At 34.9% G+C, this 21,270-nt stretch overlaps 1 protein-coding gene across 1 annotated transcript; it reads left to right on the top strand.

Moving 5' to 3' along the window:
- The first annotated feature begins 982 nt into the window (after positions 1-982).
- LOC109063268 (complement C5-like) lies at positions 983-21,135 on the top strand. Its single transcript, XM_042756824.1, has 42 exons — positions 983-1,144; positions 1,387-1,582; positions 1,753-1,906; positions 2,045-2,114; positions 2,204-2,299; positions 3,494-3,576; positions 3,662-3,752; positions 4,213-4,318; positions 4,395-4,530; positions 4,642-4,757; positions 4,865-5,065; positions 5,268-5,459; positions 6,410-6,616; positions 6,708-6,869; positions 7,012-7,138; positions 7,287-7,355; positions 7,459-7,561; positions 7,990-8,102; positions 8,211-8,296; positions 8,477-8,558; positions 10,357-10,493; positions 11,063-11,284; positions 11,472-11,532; positions 11,616-11,705; positions 11,879-12,091; positions 14,678-14,762; positions 14,909-15,068; positions 15,144-15,242; positions 15,334-15,505; positions 15,615-15,820; positions 15,919-16,071; positions 16,174-16,236; positions 18,772-18,865; positions 18,954-18,993; positions 19,111-19,213; positions 19,301-19,375; positions 19,485-19,590; positions 19,679-19,762; positions 20,024-20,113; positions 20,221-20,304; positions 20,448-20,589; positions 20,848-21,135. The coding sequence occupies exons 1-42, from the start codon at positions 1,077-1,079 to the stop codon at positions 20,987-20,989; spliced, it is 5,079 nt and encodes a 1,692-aa protein (XP_042612758.1). The 5' UTR covers positions 983-1,076; the 3' UTR covers positions 20,990-21,135.
- The last annotated feature ends 135 nt before the right edge of the window (positions 21,136-21,270 follow it).

The following is a 21,270-nucleotide window of genomic DNA, read 5'->3' on the forward strand; positions in this document are numbered from 1 at the left end:
CTGCAGCCCAATCAGAGCAGTGGGTCACAAAGCATGTTTATTGTGAATGAACAATATGAAGTATGTAAAGGAATGTATATATGATTTGAAGATTTGCTTCCAAAAACATGGAATAGTCACTTTATCTGTGTATGTATGTAAAGCTTATTATTACAAAACTTGGTTCTATTATATTATGTATACTATGTTTGCTTCTATAAAATTATTTGTGTATTCACTTGCATGCTCAATAAATAATTAACAAATAATCTCATATTTTTGTTACTTTTTTTGCCATGATAATACATCTAAGCAGGGCTGTGAACAGGACTAAAAAATGTAAATGTCTGAAAAAAATTCCACCTAATTCAACTTAGAAACTTTAATCATATTGGCTGTACAAGTCATTTTAGCTCACTTTTTAAAACTGTCTTGTTGAATCTTGAATAACTTAAAAATCACAGTTGAAATTGGTTAAATTATTTGATGAGTTTAAGTACTGTAATATATGTTGCCATCGCTTATTTATCTTATTTTGTACAGTTAATGATACAAAATATCCATGTTGTCTTCTCTGAGAACCTGCAATGAGCACTTTTCAATATCTTGCCATAGTGGGTTTCTACTTAAATGTGTACATTTTACTCAATTCAGTAAATCAATGACAAAAGTCAAGAGTCGGGTTGATGTCCAAATGTTACTAGAATTGCACAATAATAAAACAACCCATGGAAGAAAAAAACATCTCCATGAAATCCCCTTTTAGCTGTAAATAGATCTGAGCTTTGCTTTCATAGTGACTTGCTAAATGACTAAGTAAAACTATACAATGATGACAGAAGCATTTAATAATCTGAGTTGTGTTAACGTTAAACTTTTACACACAAACAGTTAAACTAATCATTATGACTGATGTATTTCGCAGTCATCATGTAGACTATAGCTATTCTTACAAAAACTAAACCTCAAAAAAAATTTTGGGACCTATTTCAAGACAGTTGAGCTAATAAGTAACTTAAAGCAAGCAAAGCAGATAGGCTGTTGATTTGGCTGACAAAACAAATGCCTAGCCTGTTTTTAGAAGGAGCAAACCGTCTATGATGGCACGTTTATTTTTGCTCTGTATACTTCATCTTTTCGTCTGCATCACTGTCCAGGAAAGTGTGTAAGTTGCATTTTACATCATTTTAAACATAAATACTGGTCTGTATTATCAAAAAGCAAAACAAAAAAACATAAAAAGAAAAGTTAACTAAACGTAACCTTCTGTACACTTGTGAAAAACAACTGTGAGTAACCCTTCATGTTTGTCTGAAATAGGCATTTATTTTTTAAATTGTTTGTTTTTTCACATCTGCCAAGCTCTGAAAGCAACCCACAGACACAAGTATCTGTTTTGTTTTACAGATACTTAATCACTGCACCTAAACTGCTGCGACTCGATGCTTCGGAAAAGGTGGTGGTGCAGTTGTTTGGTTATGACAAGGAAATGACAGTAGATCTTCACCTAAAGAACACACTAGCACCAAGTTATAAACAATATGCATCTCAGTCCCTGAAGCTCAACGCTGCGAATAACTATCAAGCTTCAGCTACTTTACGGGTGGGACTGCAAATTTAAGATCCCAGAAGATATTTATGTATGATTTTTTTTTTTTTATCATTTCATTAACTTTAAAATGTTGTTTTTATTTACAGTTACAAAACATGTGAAAAGTGTTGCCGTATTTGATTTTATTCATGAATATGTTCTTTTCTTCTTCTGTTTCCCAGATAATGGCTACAGATTTCCCTAAAGAGGACAATTATGTCTACCTTCAGGCGGTTTCCTCTGCTTTCACTGCACATGAAAAAATCCCAGTCACTACTGTTAACGGGTTTCTCTTTATCCAGACTGACAAGCCGCTATATACACCCGAACAAGAGGGTCAGTATGATAAAAAACTATTTTGTGTAAGAGCACAAGTTGTATGAAGAGAAACGGCTTGCAATAGATAAAGCTGGAGTGCGTAAGCAAAGAGAGATTCACCTCAAAACAATCCTTTCAATCTGTTTGTTTTTTTAGTGCAAGTGCGTGTTTACTCCCTCAACGAGGAGCTGAGGAAATCTAGACGAACCGTCACCCTTACATTCGTGGTGAGTGTCTCTCTTCACAACCTCATACCTCACGTGAATTATGATTTCTATATGTGATAACCTTGTTGACGTTTCAACTTCCTTTTAGGACCCCTACTGGTATCAAAGTAGAGATGATTAATATGACAGACATCAATGGAGCAAAACCACTTCTTCCACCTTTCAAAATACCTTTAAAGCCAATGTAAGACACACAGTCTATTAGCTGATCTGATGTTTAAATGCTTATTAGCAGTGTTGGGGGTAAGGCATAACAAAAGATGTGAGTTACATAATCAGATTACTTTTTTCAAGTAACTAGTAAAGTAACGCATTACTTTTTAATTTACAAAAAAATATCTGAGTTACTTTTTTTTAAGTTACGTCAGTTACTTTGTTTTCCCATTTATTGACTGACCAGTCATCTGTCCCCATATTGGGAGAAATTGGAATTAAAGAGGCATTGCGTGCGCTGTGTGAGCATAATGTAGTTCTAGACTAAATGTGAATATGCATTAATTTATCCCACTCACAAAAAAAAAAAAAATTGTATTCATCAAAATGAATTCAAACAGTGAAATGCGAACTCAGAATATGACGCAAACCTGCAATAATTAAATATGTTAAATAACACAAAATGTATGATCCTAATCCCATTTTATTAACTAATGTCTTTGCTGCTGACCTTTGATCCAGTTCAACCATACTAATAAGCAAAAATGACTTTAGATAAACTAACAATTGTGCTTGATTGTTTTGTTTTGTTTATTGCTGAAGAGTGTTGAACCTTCGTCTCCTGTGTTCTACTGTACAGACGGCAATTTACTTTTCCTTCAGCCTGAGGCTTATTCATTACACTTTTAAGGGTGAAAGGGCTTTTATATTTGCTATAAATAGAACTTCTTATATTAAAAACAATCAAGCCCTGCTCATATTTAAAAAGTAACATGTAAGTAATGCAAAAGTAACGTAACACATTACTTTCCATAAAAAGTAACTAAGTAATGTAATCAGTTACTTTTTTAGGGAGTAACGCAATATTGTAATGCTTTACTTTTATTACCCCAATACTGCTTATTAGGAATAATAGTGACACTGCTGAAGGCCAGCTTGCTTCTGAATTTCTATGGCAGTCCAGGCTGGATCAAACCGTGGTGCGTTTCCAAAAAGCATCGTTAGCTAACTATGGTAGTTAGTTTCATTGAAATCAATTGGTAACGACGAAATTGCAACCATATTTGTTTTTGAAAACGCACCCCTGGTAAGTTCTTGTTAACCAGATGAAGTTTGGTGAGAAATGAAAGTCTTGCTGGTGAAGCTATTACAGAAGAATGTTGAATGCAGGTCTATTCATTACTTTTTCTCTGTATCATTTTATTCACAATATAAATCTCATTAGTTACGGAATCTGGAAGATTTTGGCCACCTGTGCAGACACTTTTGAAACCACTGCCACTACTGAGTTTGAGGTCAAAGAATATGGTAAGAATACGGTTGTTTAAAAAAAAAAAAACTGTTAGTAGACATTCAGTTTCCATTATATCTTAAATCAAGCTATGTTTTTCAGTGCTGCCTAGTATTTCACTCCACATTCAGCCCGAGGCCAACTACGTCAGTGAGAAAAACTTTGAATCTTTCCAATTGAAGATTTCAGCCAAGTATGTTTTTCCTGTTTTATTTCAGTAAATACAGTACCATTCAAACATTTGTGGTCAGTATTATTTGCTTTATGCTACAAGAAATTACTGTTGAAAATAAATGCTATTCGTTTTGAACTTTCTGATAATCAAAGAATAGTGTAAAAACGAATCATTTTTCCACAAAAATATGAAGCAGCACAACTTTTTTCAACATTGATAATAAGAAATGTTTCATGAGCAGTAAATCAGCATATTAGAATGATTTCTGAAGGATCATGTGACACTGAAGACTGGAGTAATGACTGCTGAAAACTCAGCTTTGCATCACAAGAATAAATTACATTTGAAAATATGTTAAACTGTTAGAAAAAAGTTTTAAATTAGAAAGTTTTAAGTTAGAAAACGATTTAACTTGTAATAATATTTTATATTTTGCCATTGTTGAAAATTGTTTAAATTTGTCTATATGTGCTGGCAGGTATGTTCATGGAACGCCAGTTAGTTCAGCAGATATTTTCGTGACGTTCGGATACAGTTCTCCAGATGAAACTGTCATGATACCAGCAACCTTTTCAAGATACTTGGTCAGTGTGCGCTCAACAAAACATTTTAAAATATTTGAGGTTTAGAGAATACATTTGTTTTTGGCTTTCATTTTAGCTGAGAAATGGAATGGAAGAAGTCAACTTAAACATTAAGTCAGCTTTGTCAACCATGCCAGATGGGCCTCAAAGTCTAAGTGCCATGAAAGAAAACAGCTTTCTTCGAGTGAGAGTTTTTTTACAAGAATCAACTGGTAGGTCCAGTCAGTTCCACAGACACAGGAGTGTGTTATCCAGATTGAAACCATCAAGCAAATAAATGTGACAACCATTTAACAACGTTGGAAACCCCTCTTCATTGTCAGGTGGTATCTCCCAGGAAGCAGTGCTCTCAAATGTGAAATTTGTGGAAACTCCATTTACACTGAATCTGATCGCAACCCCTCCTTTTATCAAACCGGGTCTACCATACTCTATGAGAGTGAGAAACCTTCTTCGTCTTCTCTAGTCATTTTATTATATTAGAACAAACGTACATATGCAAAAATCTTCATCCATCCTAACATTTTAGTAACATTTTGAAACCAGGTCTTGGTGAAGGATCCTTTGGGTCAACCAGTGCAAGGTGTGTCAGTCATGACCAGGGCAACAATAACCACAGCTGACAATCAACATGACACCCTGCAATTCTTAGGGCACAAGGATACATTGACAGTGACAAGTCGGAGGGATGGAATTGCTTACTTCACCTGTAATATACCAGCTAATGTGAAACAAGCTGAATTCACTGTGAGTAAAACTGTGGCCTGTTTTTTTTTTTTTTTTTTTTTTGATGGGCCCAATCAGCGAATATTTCAGTCAGTAATAAGAGCTGAGTTATATAAACAAGAGTAGGTTAAATATATAGTGATATATAATCTAATCAGGTAATTATTTATCAAGCAAAATAATATGATATGCTAAATGTTCATTTATATTGTACTCGTTTCAGTTTGAGACAGAAGATCCTTCTTGGAGTCAGGATCCACTTAAACTAAAGGCGGAATCATATGTGTCTATCAACCATCGTTACCTGTACATCAGTTTGCCTGAATCCTCAGTATTTGAAGTCGGACAGTACATTTCCATCAGTGTTTTCTTTGATTTTCGTGACTTCCTTTCTCTGAAGACCTTCAGCTACCAGGTAAAATACGTTTAGATTCATGCATTTAGCAGACACTTTTATCCAAATCAGCTTACAAAAGAGGAACAAAATAATAAAAATGTATTGTTACCATCTGAATTAGTCACTACAGATTTCAAGTTATTTAGTTAAGCTTTTATTTATTAAGCTCTTTTCAATTTTCTCTTTTATGTGACATATTTTTAGTATCATTTTAAGGCTCACATATATTTCTCTAAAACAATTGATTTTTAAACAGATTTTTCAAATCATAGTCATTGTAATTATTAATAGTCGTTTGTTGTGTAAACCTATTACCGTTCAGAAGTTCAGGGTGTAGGATTTTTTAAAGTTTTTAAAAGAAGTTGCACCAAGGCTAGAATTATTTGAGGAAAAAATACAGTAAAAACTGTAATATTGTGAAATGTCTTTACAATTGAAAATAATTGCCCTCTATTATTATATTTTTTAAAAATGTAATTTATTTCTGTGTTGGCAAGGCTGAATTTTTAGCATCATTACCCCAGTCTTCAGCGTCGCACAGCTCTTTTAGAAATCATTCTAATATGCTGATTTGCTGCACAAGAAACATTTTTATTATTGTTATCAATGTAAAAAACAGTTGTGCTGCTGATTGCTTTTGTGATAAAATGTTTTTTCAGGAATCTTCAATGAGTGGAAAGTTTAAAAGAACAGCATTTATTTGAATCTTCTCTAACATTATAAATGTTTTTACTGTCTCTTTTTTTATCAATTTAATGTATCCTTGAGACTTTTAATATAAGTAGTAATTTCTTTAAAAAATATTAATAGTATAATAATTGTACTAATCCAAGCGTTTAAATCCACATGTGCTGTAACACAGTCCATCTGAATGACACATATGTTATAGTTTAATTGGGGATTCACTGAATTCAGTCTATATTTGTTCCAGTGAATCATCTACTATAATGCAACATTTTTTTTCTCAGATCATTTCCAGAGGAAAAGTTGTGCAGTTTGACACAGTTAAGTGGGACGGTGTAAAGAATCAGAACCTCAACATTAAGATCACCCCTGACATGGTGCCGTCTGCTCGGCTAGTAGTGTACTACGTCCTGTATGGGGAGGAAAAAGCAGAGCTGGTGGCAGACTCCACGTGGATTGATGTGAAGGCTAAATGTGTTAACAATTTAAACGTAATGCCTTTTTCTCTGCCATCGGTAATTGTGAAGTGTTTCATCATGATATTGAAACATTGTGAAATCGACTCATCTAAATATATTTCAGGTAGACATATCAACTCCCAACTCACAGCATGTCTACAAACCCAAAGATGAACTCAAATTAAGAGTGTCAACTAAAAGCAGAGAAGAGTCACTGGTGGCCTTTTCTGCTGTTGATACGGCCCTGTACAACCTAAAATCTAATGACAAGGACCCTCTAAAAAAGGTGAAATAGAAGATTTGTACAAGTTGTATACAGTCAAATATTATGTTTTTTGAGGAAATGACAGTAACATCATGTGAATTATGCTTTTAAAGATGAGAACTACAAGTTAATATCATGATACAGATGTTTCTCATTGTCGCAGGTGCTACAACATGTGGAGCGAAGTGATTTGGGTTGTGGAAGAGGAGGAGGCAAAAATAATGCTGATGTGTTTGACCGTGTCGGCCTTATGTTCATCACCAATGCAAATGCCAAAACCTCTAGCACAGGTACATGCTCATTTTAAAGTTAATATGTGTGATTTGTTACATTAAAACATCTTACTATAGCACATGATAATTTTCTGAAACACTGGCAAATGCTTTCTTTGTTTTTTTCTCTCTTTTTTATTTTTTATTTTATTTTATTTTTTTGTAGAGGGGGTTTGCTCCGACTTGGTTAGGCCGAAGCGTTCAGTTGACCTGGCACAAAAGTTTGAACAAATGGGTCTGTTTGCAAGCATTTTATGTCTGAAAAACAGTATAATCTAAACCTTTTTATCATAGCGACATCATCAAAATACATTCATGCCCTCCTGTTTGTTCTATAGCCAAATCCTTTGGGTTGTACCAGCATTGCTGCACCTCTGGGACAGAGAGTAGCCCGATGCTTGAAACCTGTAAACATCGTTCAGAGAGATTGTCTTTTCCTCCGTAAGGAACTTTCAAGTCCTTTTAAATTAAGTCTGTTTAATTTTACTCTTACATAAAATCATAATTTAAAGATCTTTTCTAAATTTAATGTTATATAAATTATAAATAAAATTTTCATTTTATTTCAATCTATTTGTTTTGTAGTGCCATTGTTGCATAAACACCTAATACATATTACTCATAATAAATAAATTTTTTGTTATTAATTAATAATCATCATTATAAATATCGACTTACTATGCAATTTTGTTCTGGAGCTTTTAATTAGATATTGCTACTGTAATTAATTTCATGATAAGATCATGTCATAACAAGATAAGGTAATAAACTATATATTATACTTATAGATATGTTTGTTTACACTGTGTAAAGTGTTCCAGTGAATCATTTCATATGACATTTCATTTCATCTTTCTGAAAAAATCTAGAAATTTTGATATTAGTCAGAAGAAGCGGTGTGCGTATGCTTTCTTGAAATGTTGTGTCCAAGCTATGAAGCTCCGTCAAGAGAATGACAATAGAATCATACTAAGTCGCACAGGTTTGGGTGTTTCTTACATACATCATTATCATAATGAACTTCTATAGTAACTTTAGATGACTAACACATATAAAGGCAGGATCTAAAGTTCTCTGTTACACAATGCAGCGATCGACTTTCTGCTGGATGCGATGCAACCTCAGATTAGGAGCTACTTCCCTGAGAGCTGGTTATGGGAGGAACACACCAGCAAGTAAGAAAACTTTCTGAAACCTAATTCCTTCTGTCTAATCGATAATCCTAGTCTTTATATAAAAATTATGAAAAATATTCTTTACAAAATATATATAATTATATTATTGCTTTATTACACAGATTAAAAAAAACAACAACGACATAAAATGACTCTCTGAAAACTAATTTAATATGTTTAATCTGGCTCAGTAAGCATTACCAAAATTATTCCAGACTCACTGACTATATGGGAGCTGAAAGCAGTTGGAGTATTCAGTGAGGGTGAGATAACAAGCTGTATTTAAATTATTTGTTTTAGCGTCACCTGGTGGCTGAAAAGGGAATTATATGCATCTAAATTGCTATCAGATAGGCTGAAATAACATTAAATATTGTGTCTAATCTACTTATTATGTGAATTATCTACTAATTAACTACAGCAGCACAACCCTGTATGACTTTCTTTCTTCAGTGAAACACACACACACACGCACACACACACACACACACACACACACACACACACACACACACACACACACACACACACACACACACACACACACAAGAGTCAAACAGAACCAAAACTATTTAGTTCCCATCATTTTGGTTATCAACATTCTACTCTATATATATATGCTCCACTGAAGAAAGAAAGTCATGTCATAGCCTGTGTCTAGGAAAAATAACAGTTCTCTAGGCAACTTAACAGCATGTCTTGAGGATGTGAAAGCTTGGCTTGCCAATAATTTTCTTTTTCTGACTCAGTGTCATTGTTTTTAACTCCTCAGAATCCAGGCCAAGTAATCACCTTGACCTTGAATCTCTAAATCAGTTCATCTCTCCCCAAGTACGGAATCTAGGTGTGATGGATAGGTGCCTCAAATTTCACAAGCAGATAAGCGCAGTCATTGGGTCCAGCTTCTTCTCTCTTCACTCTTTAACAAAAATCAAATATTTTCTCCCTAAGCGCTCCATGGAGACTGCTATCCATGCTCTTATTACCTCTCGCCTGGACTGTTGCAATTCCCTATACTTTGGTATATCTAAGTCCCAAACTGCACGCCTACAGGTCGTTCAAACCGCAAAACGCAGCGGCGAGATTCCTGAAGGGAAAGAGGAAATTTGATCATGCTACCCCCCTCCTAAGATCCCTTCACTGGCTTCCGATTAATTTTAGAATTGATTTTAAAATTTTATTACTGGTTTTTGAATCATTAAATGATTTAGCATCTTCTTATTTGTCCGATCTACTTCATCCCTACCTTCCCACTAGAGGCCTTAGATCCAAAGATAAGTTCCTCCTTCAGATTCCCACAACCCGGCTAAAATCGAGGGGTAACCGAGCCTTTGAAGTGGCCGGCCCAACACTGTGGAACAAGCTCCCACTCCATATTAGATCTGCCTCCACTTTGTCTGAGTTCAAATCATGTCTCAAAACTTATCTTCTCTCTGTTACCTTAAAATAATAATATTAATCTTAAACTTTTACTAACTCTAACATCACACAGCACCATCCTCAGCCTGTGGCTGTTTTTATTTGTGCTTTATAAATAAACTGAACTTGAACTTGAACTTGAAATTATGATACAATTTTCATTTTTGCATGGACCTTTAAGGCTATATAGTGAGTATCTAGTAGGTTTATAGTAAGTACAATCTGACAGAACAGAATACTGTATCCCAGTATGTGCTCAACTGGACCTTACATTTCTGCTGTGATTGAAGAACCGAAAGTAATTACAGCCACTTTTTTTCTTCTTCTTTTCTACTTTTACTCATTATTCAACTGGACTGACAAAAGTTAAGATCCTTTAAACAAAATTGAATTAACATGCAAATTGATTGAATCTGTTTCCAAGATTATAACAGAATGCAACCCACATGCCACATAAGTAGGTCATGTGACAACAAAATACTGTTTATAAAGTAGCATTTCCAACCATATGCATAAACTTCACTAAGACAGTGTTCATAACCAACAATGTATTCTGGAAATCATTGCCATGTATTGTGCATGCAGACATTTGTTTAAGGTGTTTTGGGTTAGAATCTCAGACTCTCCTGTTCCTTTGGCCAGGGATCTGTGTGTCAGAGGAAAAGATTCAGGTGTCCCAGGACATTAGTGTGGATGTACCCTTGCCTTATTCCATGGTTCGTGGAGAGCAGATTGAGCTCAGGGGTTCAGTCTACAATCAGCATTTGTCAAAAACTGAGGTATAAGGTTCAGTTCTTAATCAGGAGGATGACTTTAAATAGAAATTCTACATTATCTACATTAACATTCAGAAGCTTGTGCATTCTTTTAAAGAAATTAATAATTTTATTTATCAAGAATGCATTAAATTGATCAATCAATGTATGAAAAATGTATCTCAGTTTCCACAAGGATATTTAGCAGCTCAACTGTTTTCAAATGTTTCTTGAGCAGCAAAATCAGTATATTAGAATGATTTCTGAAGGATCATGTGACACTGAAGACTGGAGTTATCATGCTGAAAATTTAGCATTGCCATCACAGGAATAAATGACATTTAAAAAAAAAAAATCAAATAGAAAACTTATTTTTTAACTGCAATAGTATTTAACAATATTACTGTTTTATTGTATTTTTGATCAAATAAATGCAGTCTTGGTGAGCATAAGAGAGTAACTTCCTTCAAAAACATGTAAAAAATTGTACTGACCTCAAAACCTAGCAATATATGTATCTGTTTATTTATGATCAGTTAATTACAGTTCTCATTCTCTCTCTATCTTTCTATATCTCACACATCCACGCATAGTTCAGGGTGACCCTGACAGCAACAGACGGAGTGTGTGTGTTTCGTGGAGCTCAACAGGGAAAAGATGGAAAGCCACATGAAAACAAGGGGAAAATAGGAGGTCGTTCCGTGGCCTTGGTCACATTCTACATCATGGCCTTGGAAGCGGGCACTCATACACTCACTTTCACTTTAACAACTAAATGGGGCACTGAGAGTGTGGTCAAGAAATTGAAAGTGGTGGTAAGATGCAATACACAGTCAGTGCTAGAAGACTTTTTAACAGTTTTATGATAAACATACAGGACAAACATTTTGAATATGATTTCTCATGACATTTCTGCTTTAAAATGATGTTTATTGTGAACTAAACCACTCTTAAATCAGTTTAGTATGCCTGAGATTATGCCTAATGTTCTGGTATTCACAGCCAGAAGGAATTAGAAAGGAAATACAAATTGGTGGAAGAATAGATCCAAATGGAGTCTTTGGTAAGGACGTCTGAAAAGTAACAGCATGCTCTCTGTTCATGTCCTGATGGAGTCTCACACCATTTTGTTTTTCTTTTTCTTAGGCACATCCATGCGGAAGCTTGAGTTTAAAAATGTAATTCCTCCAAACATTGTTCCCAAATCAACTGTGGATCGTATTCTAACGGTTAATGGTATGATGTCTGTTAAGCTTGAGCACATTTGTGCAAATCCTAAATGACACTTTTATATGATATACACTTGTACATCAGATATTGCGCAATAATGTTACTTTTATAAACTGTGTAGATTAAAAATGACTGTTCTGTAAGTTCCAAAAGCCCAGTAACCCCTTTTTAATGTTCAGGTGAAGTACTGGGAGCGCTTCTATCAATAATAAATAACCCAGAAGGTTTAAAACAGTTGACTAACCTGCCACGGGGAAATGCAGAGATGGAGCTCATGGGTCTCCTGCCAATCTACTATGTCTACAACTACCTAGAAAAAACAGAGAAATGGGGCATTCTGGGGAAAGAGGCTGCGGCGAGTGAAAAGGAATTAAAGAGGAAGATGCAAGCTGGTGAGATGTTTGTTTTATTAGTGTAGAATAAGAATTCTACTTTTTTCTTAAATTTAATGTCTATCAGGGGTTTTTTTTATTATTATTTATTTCATTATTATTTAATGTAAGCTTTTCCTATACACTCAATTTCTTTATAACAGTAAAATAATTTAATGATAATTTTGATCCAATAGTAATTAGGGGCCAAGCACCCAAGGTGCAATGGCATCTATTGTATCCGTTGGCATTCTTTTTTAGGGGCCAAGCACCGAAGGTGCTTAGGCACCTTGTATCCGTTAGCGTGATTTTGTTGTTCTTCTTCTTTCGCCGCAAGTCTATGGCAGCCCATAGAACCACCATTTGTCCAAAGTTTCAGTTTCTTTATGCTAATAACTTTTGAACCGTAAGGCACAGAAGAAAAATTATTTTTTCTCTGAATCCTTGGCTCACGCTGAGTGGAATGAACCTCAAAATTCAAAATCGTAAGGTTTAGTTTTTTTGCTCTTTTTATTTGTTCAAAAAAAATACTTTTTTGAACTCGTCCTAGACGTTTCACCAAAATTGGCTTAGATCATTTTCAGACCATGCTGGCAAAAAGTTATGGAATTCAAGTTGATTAGTCAAACCATTCTTGAATAACACGCAAATGAATTTGACAAAAAGCACACGAACATGGATGTGAGGCTATATCTCCGCAACAATTTGGCGTATTGAGATCAAACTTGGTGTGTGTTATAACAAGCATGACCTGAGACTACCTGCAGTGGTTCGGCGCAGTGCCACCTATTGGTCAGAAGATACGAAAAAAATAATATTTTTGCTTATAACTTCTAAATGCTTTGGCCAAAAATCTCAAAACTGGTCTGGTCACAGATCGGGTGCATCATGCCAAGTCGAATGATATCAAATTATCCCATGTCAGCCATTTTGGGTGTCAGCCATTTTTAATTATATTTTACGAATGCATTGACATATCGTCATGAAACTTGGTGTGAGTCATCAGCACGATGCCCTGAAGGAGTCTGAGAAGTTTCGAGCCAGTGCCACCTAGTGGTAAAATCGAATATTGACATGCTTATAATTTTTGGTGTGGTCGACTTATTTTCATTGTAGTCACCTTTGTAGACTCCTGAATCCTTGCCGAGTCCAGCGATACCAAACATGCCAGGTTTTGCCTTATGGTGTGTGCAATGTTGCATTTTAGTGCTTAAAAAACATTTGACAATATCATAGAAACCGTACTCCGATCGACACGAAACCACCGTAGGAAATTTGAAAACATAGCGTGCCGGCTATACATTAATGCCTAATTGCCAAAATTTTGATAGTAAATGGTAGAAAAATTGAAACAAAGTCACCAGTCGGTCAATTTTTCAGTTCTCATATATATATATATTAATGTCTATAACGCCAAAACAAAATGAGATATTTTCACCAAATTTGACACACATATGTATGGGCACACTCTGAGGACACACAAAAAAATTGGCAAGATTGTGCCTCTAGATGGCTCTATAATTGAGCAAAACTTGAAATTGCCATTGACTACAATAGAAAATAATGATATAAAATGCTATATTTTACGAATGCATTGGTGTACCATTACGAAACTTTGTATGTAACATCGAAACTATGACCTGAAAGTACTCAAAACGTTTTGAGACAGCGTCACCTTGTGGTCAAAAGTTATAATGAAATTTTAAATAAATGCTAATAGCTTTCTGTGAATTTTGCCTATTGTAATGAGACTGGTATTAATAGTATTAATTGGAGTTCATTCCTTGGGTCATGCTGAGAACAATGATACCAATGATGCCATAGTCAGCCATACTTCCTGTCCGCCATTTTGATTTTCTTTAAAAACATACTTTTTCAAATTCCTCCTAGACCGTTGGTCCGATTTTCTCCAAAATCGAATCATATCATCTTCAGACCATGCTGATAAAATATTATGGATTTTGTGTTGATAGACAAAACCGTTTTCGCATACCACAGCAACGAATTTAAGGCATGATGCCAAAATGACACTTGAGGCTGTATCTCTGCAATGCTTTGGCATATTGACACCAAACTTTGTGTTTGCATTGTCAACTCACACAAAACACACCACATCGATTTGATGACAGTGCCACTTATTCCTCTAAGTTGGTAGGTCAATAAATCATGCTACTAGAGGTTGTATTTATGATTTTTCAGCCATTTCAATTACAATCATCCTAAAATTGCTTTTATTGCTCATTGTTGCATTTGGTCTGATATGCCATGCCATGCTTAGCTCCTCAATTTGTGGCTGGAGTGTTTGGCCCCATAATTGCTGCTTGCGGCTATATTTACTATTTATTATCAGTATAATTAAAAATTCATTTTCCACACTGCAAAAAAAATATGTTCTTGTTTTCCCATACAAATACCTAAACATTCTTAAATCCAGATACATTTACTTAAGGAGCAAAATGGCTTAAGATATTAAGTCTTTCTTTTCTGAGAAATGCATCAAAATTAAGTTTTTGCTTGAAAAATATCTGCCAGCGGGGTTAAAAAAAAATCCTTGTTGAATCCTTAAGCAGTTTTTGCTTCTTATGTTCTTTCACTGTTTCTTTGTAGGCATCACCAGCATCATGTCATTTAAGCTGAAGCATGAACCTGCCTTTAGCATGTGGTCGAAGAAGGACAAATCAGCCAGCACCTGGTAATCAACTGCTCAGTTTCTTAGTTTTCCTCACTGGTTGCTGGAATGAAGTGTGACTTTTTTAACATACTACAGAAATAACAGTGCACACAGAGATTGAGTACCATTCACATGCTACATTACACATGTGCACAAAACCTTTTTAGGGTAACAGCTCTCATAGTCAAGACTCTTGCTGACATGCATGAATACATCTCTTTGGAGTCTGAAGTGCTGACCAACACCATCAACTGGCTGATTAAAAATTGTCAGAATGATGATGGCTCCTTCTCTGAGAAATCACAAACTAATCCACTTAAACTCATGGTACGTGAAAAAGTAGTGTTTATGAAATAATACTGTATTTTGCAGTTTTTTGATCAAGATTGTCTGGTTTCTTTAGGTGCCGGAGCAGATGTCACTGAAAAGACCGTTTTCCTCACATCTTTTGTCATGATTGGAATTAAAAATGCCATGAAGGTCCCAAATGTTAACTTGGAGGTACAGCTGCCAAGAAAATCGAACCAATCAGAAACCTCAGTTTCGGATTCTTCAGGCAATTCATTCAGATGTGTTTGTCTTGTCTCTCCAGGTCTTTAAAATTGCTATAGATCGTGCCGTGCAGTATATCACCTCTAACTCAAAGAAGATTAAAAGTTTATATGCTAGAGCCATTGCATCTTATGCTCTGACACTGGCAGACATCCATAGTATGTCTGCAGTCGAAGTTTATGAAATACTCAAAAAACAGGCTCAGGTTGATGGTAAAATCACATTTGGGATATTCCACACACTTTTGAACAAAACATCAGCACAGTTTAGACCCTCTCATATTTTTAACACAATATGACCCATTTGTCTGTACATTTTCAGGGAACCCAGCCACAGTTCGTTTCTGGCAGGAGTACAAACTCGGCAAGGATTCATTAAAACCCAGTGATGCGACAGCAAAGACCGTGGAAACAACCGTTTATGTCCTTCTTAACACTTTAGTCAGAGGTGATACCACCTATGCAAAACCCATTCTGAACTGGTTAACACAAGACCAGAGATACGGAGGGGGAGTCCATTCAACACAGGTACTCCAGTGCAAGTTGTCATGTATGTTATGTTTTTTTAAGCCTGTGATCTGTTTTTTGTGTAAGCAGTTGTGATCTGTTTTTCCTTAAATTTTCAGGACAGCATTCTTACTTTGGAGGCACTTACCAAGTACAGTATCTTAGCCAGTCAAGCCACCTTAAACATGGTGGTTGACATTGAATACAAGACTAAAGGTGACATCAGAAGAATCACACTAACTCAGCAGAATCCTGTGCATAAACCAATTGAGGTAAGATGTCCAATTTTTGTGATTTTTACTGAATTATTAAGAGAGGATTATTTATAAATTGTTTAAGAATTGAATTCCAGTATTCTGTTTTCTTTTTAAAAGGTGACCAAAAATGATGATATAATCATCAAAACTGCAATGAGCTCTGGTGTGTCATTTGCCAGTGTAAGTGAGCATTTTATTTAACATAAGAATATAAATTCCTATGAAATGGTTTCATATTACAGTGATGGTCTAAACATGATTTTAGATGATTCTGCACCTGTGATGTACATTTGTACATTCAGCTCCTTGGTTTATACCTGAACTGCGTGAACTTAAAACTAAAGACCGTAGATTGGAGCATTTGTATGCCAGGTCTGGCCTTACTGTTCATAAAGAAATGTATGCTGAACATATTCAATAATACAAAAAAGAATTATCCAAAACTAAATCTGAATATTATTCCAACATAATTGAAGTCAGCAATGGGAACTCTAGGTTTCTTTCTTTCTCGGTGGTAAACAATATTTTGCAACCTCCTGATTTTTTGCCATCTGATATGTATTCTCTACCTTTTACATTTGTTTTCTCTACCTTTACATCAGAGATAGTGTGTCTGATAAGTAAATCTAAATCTTCGACTTGCCAGCTAGACCCTCTACCAACTCCTTTAGTGAAAGCTTGTTTACCAGCACTGTCACCATTGATTACTAAATTTGTTCATGCTTCACATCTCTTAAATCTGATATTATTACTCCCATACTTTAGAAACTAGGGGCTGATACATTTAACTTTGATCATTTTTGTCCAATTTCAAATTTACAGTTTATCTCTAAGATCGTGGAAAAGTGTATTGCGATTCAAATTTAGGAACATCCCTCCAATAATAATTTGTTTGAACAATTTCAATCTGGTTTTCGTCCCCACCACAGCACTGAGACTGCTCTTGTTAGAATAACCACTGATTTGTTGCTGGCAGCTGACTCTGGGAAAGACCATACTTGTCTTTCTTGACTTGAGCGCGGCCTTTGATACTGTCTCACATAAGTTAATCGACTAACCTAGACAGGTTAGCTTCTATAGGGATTACTGGAATTCCCTTGTCTTTGTTTAGGTCGTATCTTTCTGGTCGCACTCAGTGTATTCAATTTAAAAAGTTTTAGATCAAGAATATTTATGGTCACCACTGGTGTTCCCCAGGGTTCTGTTTTGAGCCCACTTTAGTTCATTATTTATATACTCCCTCTTGGTTACATTTTGAGGAAGTATGGTGTTCATTTTCACTGTTATCCGGATGACACCCAACTTTACTTGTCTGCTAAACCCACTGATTTTTTTTCTCCACCATCTCTGTCCAGTTGTTTAGCTGAAATTAAAGATTGGCTTTTACTTCTTGAAGCTAAATGGCAACAAAACTGAGGCCCTACTTGTTGGCACTTGATCTGACAGATCAAAATCTAATTCTCTATCCCAGATAGTACACTATCCCTTCCTCACAGATTAAAAGTTTGGGCGTTATCTCAGATAGTACACTATCCATTGAAACTCAAACTAACAATATTACACAGACTGCATATTTCCGTCTGCCGCGTAATATTAACCGTCTCTGTTCCTTTCTCTCAACCGATAATACAGTAGTACTAGTTCATGCATTAGTCACTTCACGTATAGAATATTGTAATGCCCTTCTCACTGGTGTTCCCTATAAATTGCTATATAAGCTCCAGTTGGTTCAGAATTCTGCAGCTTGTGTTCTTTCTAGAACAACCTCTACTGAGCACATTTCTCCTGTTCTTCAGCAATTGCATTGGCTTCCAGTAAAGTATTGAGTTTAATTCAAGATTCTGTTACTAACTTACAAGGCACTTCATAATCTTGTACCTCATTACCTTACTCAACTTATTCATGTTTACATCCCTTCATGAGCTCTTAGATCTTCATCTTCAATTTCCCTTGTGGTACCTCGGATTTGGCTATCTAACATGGGTGCCAGATTTTTTAGCTATGCTGCTCCCTGCCTATGGATCTCTCATCCCCTTGATATTCGCAAACAGCGATTGCCTGCTGACTTTTAAAATGCGTCTTAAGACATATCTTTTTATTCAGGCGTTTTTGTAATATGTTTTGAGCCTTTACTGCACTGCTTTTTATATATGCTGAGTGGTTGTTGTGTGCTTTTGTCTTGTGTAGTGATTTTTATCTTTTATCTTTGCCTGCTTGTTGAGGTGACCTTGGGTGTTTTGAAAGGTGCCATTAAATAAAATGTATTATTATTATTATTATATTGATATGATGCTGGTTGATATTACTAATATATATAGACCGATACTGTATATATATTTATGCATGCTCATTAAAACCCATTTTTACATTTAGATAAACTTTCCCACCTTCTAGTCCTCACTTAATTTTGGATCTAAATGGGAAAATCTGTCTTTCATACTTAAATTTATAATGTTATGATACCCAAATTTGCTCATATCATTTTAAAGTATTGATTCTATTTTTAATATTTAGATTTTTTATTTTTGTGGATAATTTTTTAATCATACCACCCTTTTGACAAATCATTTTATACGATGGTCATTTTCAGTGTATATAATAAACACTACAACAATCCAGATTTTTCTTGTTTTCAAAAATTATATGCATTGAATCAAATTCATTAAATGATTAACCTAAGGTTATTTTTTGTTTGTTTGTTTTTTTTTTTTACAGCTGAGAACAGTGTTCTATGAGATGACAGAAAACAATGAAAATTGCTATTTTGATATGTCAATTGACATTCATGAAGGTGTCCCAAATTCAGATGGTAAGTTTGGTACTTTTGTCTACTTTTCTACTCTTTGTGTTCTTCTCAAATGAACTTGGTTCAGCTAATTTGATTTCTTTATGAGCAGATCCTATGCTTAGGTCACAGCGGATTGTAGCCTGTGCAAAGTAAGTCTGTAGAAACTCCTGATAAGAAGCTTCAGGTTTTAAGTGTCTCAGTAAAATTCTGATTTGTATTAAAATTCATACATTTTAAATAACATGAAAACACCATTATATGTAAAGATACAAGCCACCTGAAAATGAATTTGAAACGGAGTCAGGAATCACTGTGATGGAAATTCATTTGCCGACCGGTGTGACCGCAGTCCAGGAAGATCTAGATAGGGTGAGAGTCTAAATGCAAATACATTGTTATAGAAGCCATCCATTGTTTCAGAAAATTTTTGTGACATTATGTTTCTATATTTTGCAGTACCTGAATGGACTTGAGTCTCGGATTTCCAACTATGAAATCAATGGTGACCAAGTCATCCTTCAGATAGATTCGGTGAGCATCGCTGGGCAAAACAATCTTTTGCCTTTTGACTTTTTGTGTTAAAATATGGTGTGTATTTGATTTTGTAGAATATTTCTACTAAACAATACTTATTATGCAGATACCATCAGAGGAGTTATACTGTGTGGGTTTCCGTATTCAAGAGGAATTTGAAACTGGCATGACCAGAGCCTCTGTATTCCAAGTTTATCAATTTAGTAATCCAGGTATAGCGTTTTTGCAAATCTTTGTTTTCTGTCTGGCTGAACTTATTTTAGATATATAAAACAAGCGTTCTCATCTTATTTTTAATAGAACATAAGTGTATGAAGTTCTACCACAAACAAAGCCGCAAACTGTTACGACTCTGTGAGGGAGACCAATGTCAGTGCATGGCAGGTAAGCCACATAAAAGACAGAAACAAAACAATTGACCAAATAAGTAAATAAATGAACCATTTTGTTGTGTCTTACTTCTGGGGGCTCCTGAGAGTCTGGGGCCCCAGGGCATTTCTGTCTATCTTGACCATTAATAGTCTAACACTGCATTTTTACCACTGCTGCTCATATAGTTATCATTAACATATGTGAGTTTAATGTGTCTGTGTTAGTATAATAACAGTTTGCTCATTGGTATTTTCATGTCCTTTTCAAAATTAGCTGAATGCTGCAACTTTAAATCCACCATTGATCCCAAAATCACGGCTGTACAGCGTAAAAATGACATGTGCAAAGAAAGCATGAATTATGGTAAATACTAATCTTTATGAAGCTTTAAGCCATAAAACATCATTGTCATGTGTATACAGTACTTGTGCACATCGGAACATATCATTTACAATGTATTTTTTTCCTAGCATTTAAAGTGTTAATTGAATCATCTGAGGCAGGAGGAGATTTCGTGACCTACAAAGCGAAAGTTAAAGCAGTGCTCATGAAAGGCAAGAGTATATTAAATATGATTTGTTAGCAAGTTAAATGGTAAATTATTTGAATGGTTTAAAGCAAAAAGGCTTGAATAAACAATTTAAAGAAACAAGTTTTATGACAGCTTCAATCCACCTTCTTAATTTCTCTTCTACAGGACAAACAGACGACCTAAAAACAGATTCAGAGATAGATTTAGTGAAGAAGGCGACTTGCAGTTCAACAAATTTCGAAGTTGGCAAGCAGTATCTGATCATGACTGCTGAGAGTATTAAGATACGAATGAATCGTGGTTATAAGTAAGTCCTTTTTATCATTTTTTAAAAGCCCCATCATGTAGTACCTAATGCTCAAGTTTTGGGTCGAGACTATCTGTTCGTTTGACAACAAAGAGTCGTCATATTTTTATGCAATTGTTATTTATTTATTTATTTATTTTAATTAATCAAAAATTCCTTAATTGGTTGCATTGCAGGGTAAGTTATAAGTGAGAGTGTTTCTAATTTAGTATTAGGTACAGAAGCCTCAAAACTGATTTTCTTTATAAAATGTTTTAGGTATAAATTTCCTTTGGACTCACGTGCTTGGGTGGACTGGTGGCCACTTGACACTGACTGCAGAGATGATGCCTGCATACAATACGCCAATGTTTTGGGGGAATTTGAATCTGATTTTGTATTATTTGGCTGTGAAGATTAAGTGATAAAATGTCAATAGAAGAACTAATTTGTATGCCTATTCTTCTATTATATAGCAACAAAATCTGAAAAAAAGAAAAAAATGAACAAGATTTGAGATTTCAAGAATAAGCAGAAACTTTTAAATAAAAACATTTTTTAAAAGTACTTCAAAATATGTGATTATTTTTGCCATTCTTATCAACCACACACATATGCAACACTGAATGAAAAAGCATTACATGCGATTTGCCTTAAAGCTGAATTATTGTCATATGAAACAAACATTTTGCGGTGCTTACT

This window comes from Cyprinus carpio, chromosome A5 (assembly GCF_018340385.1).
Source record: "Cyprinus carpio isolate SPL01 chromosome A5, ASM1834038v1, whole genome shotgun sequence".
In the NCBI taxonomy this organism is placed as follows: domain Eukaryota; kingdom Metazoa; phylum Chordata; class Actinopteri; order Cypriniformes; family Cyprinidae; genus Cyprinus; species Cyprinus carpio.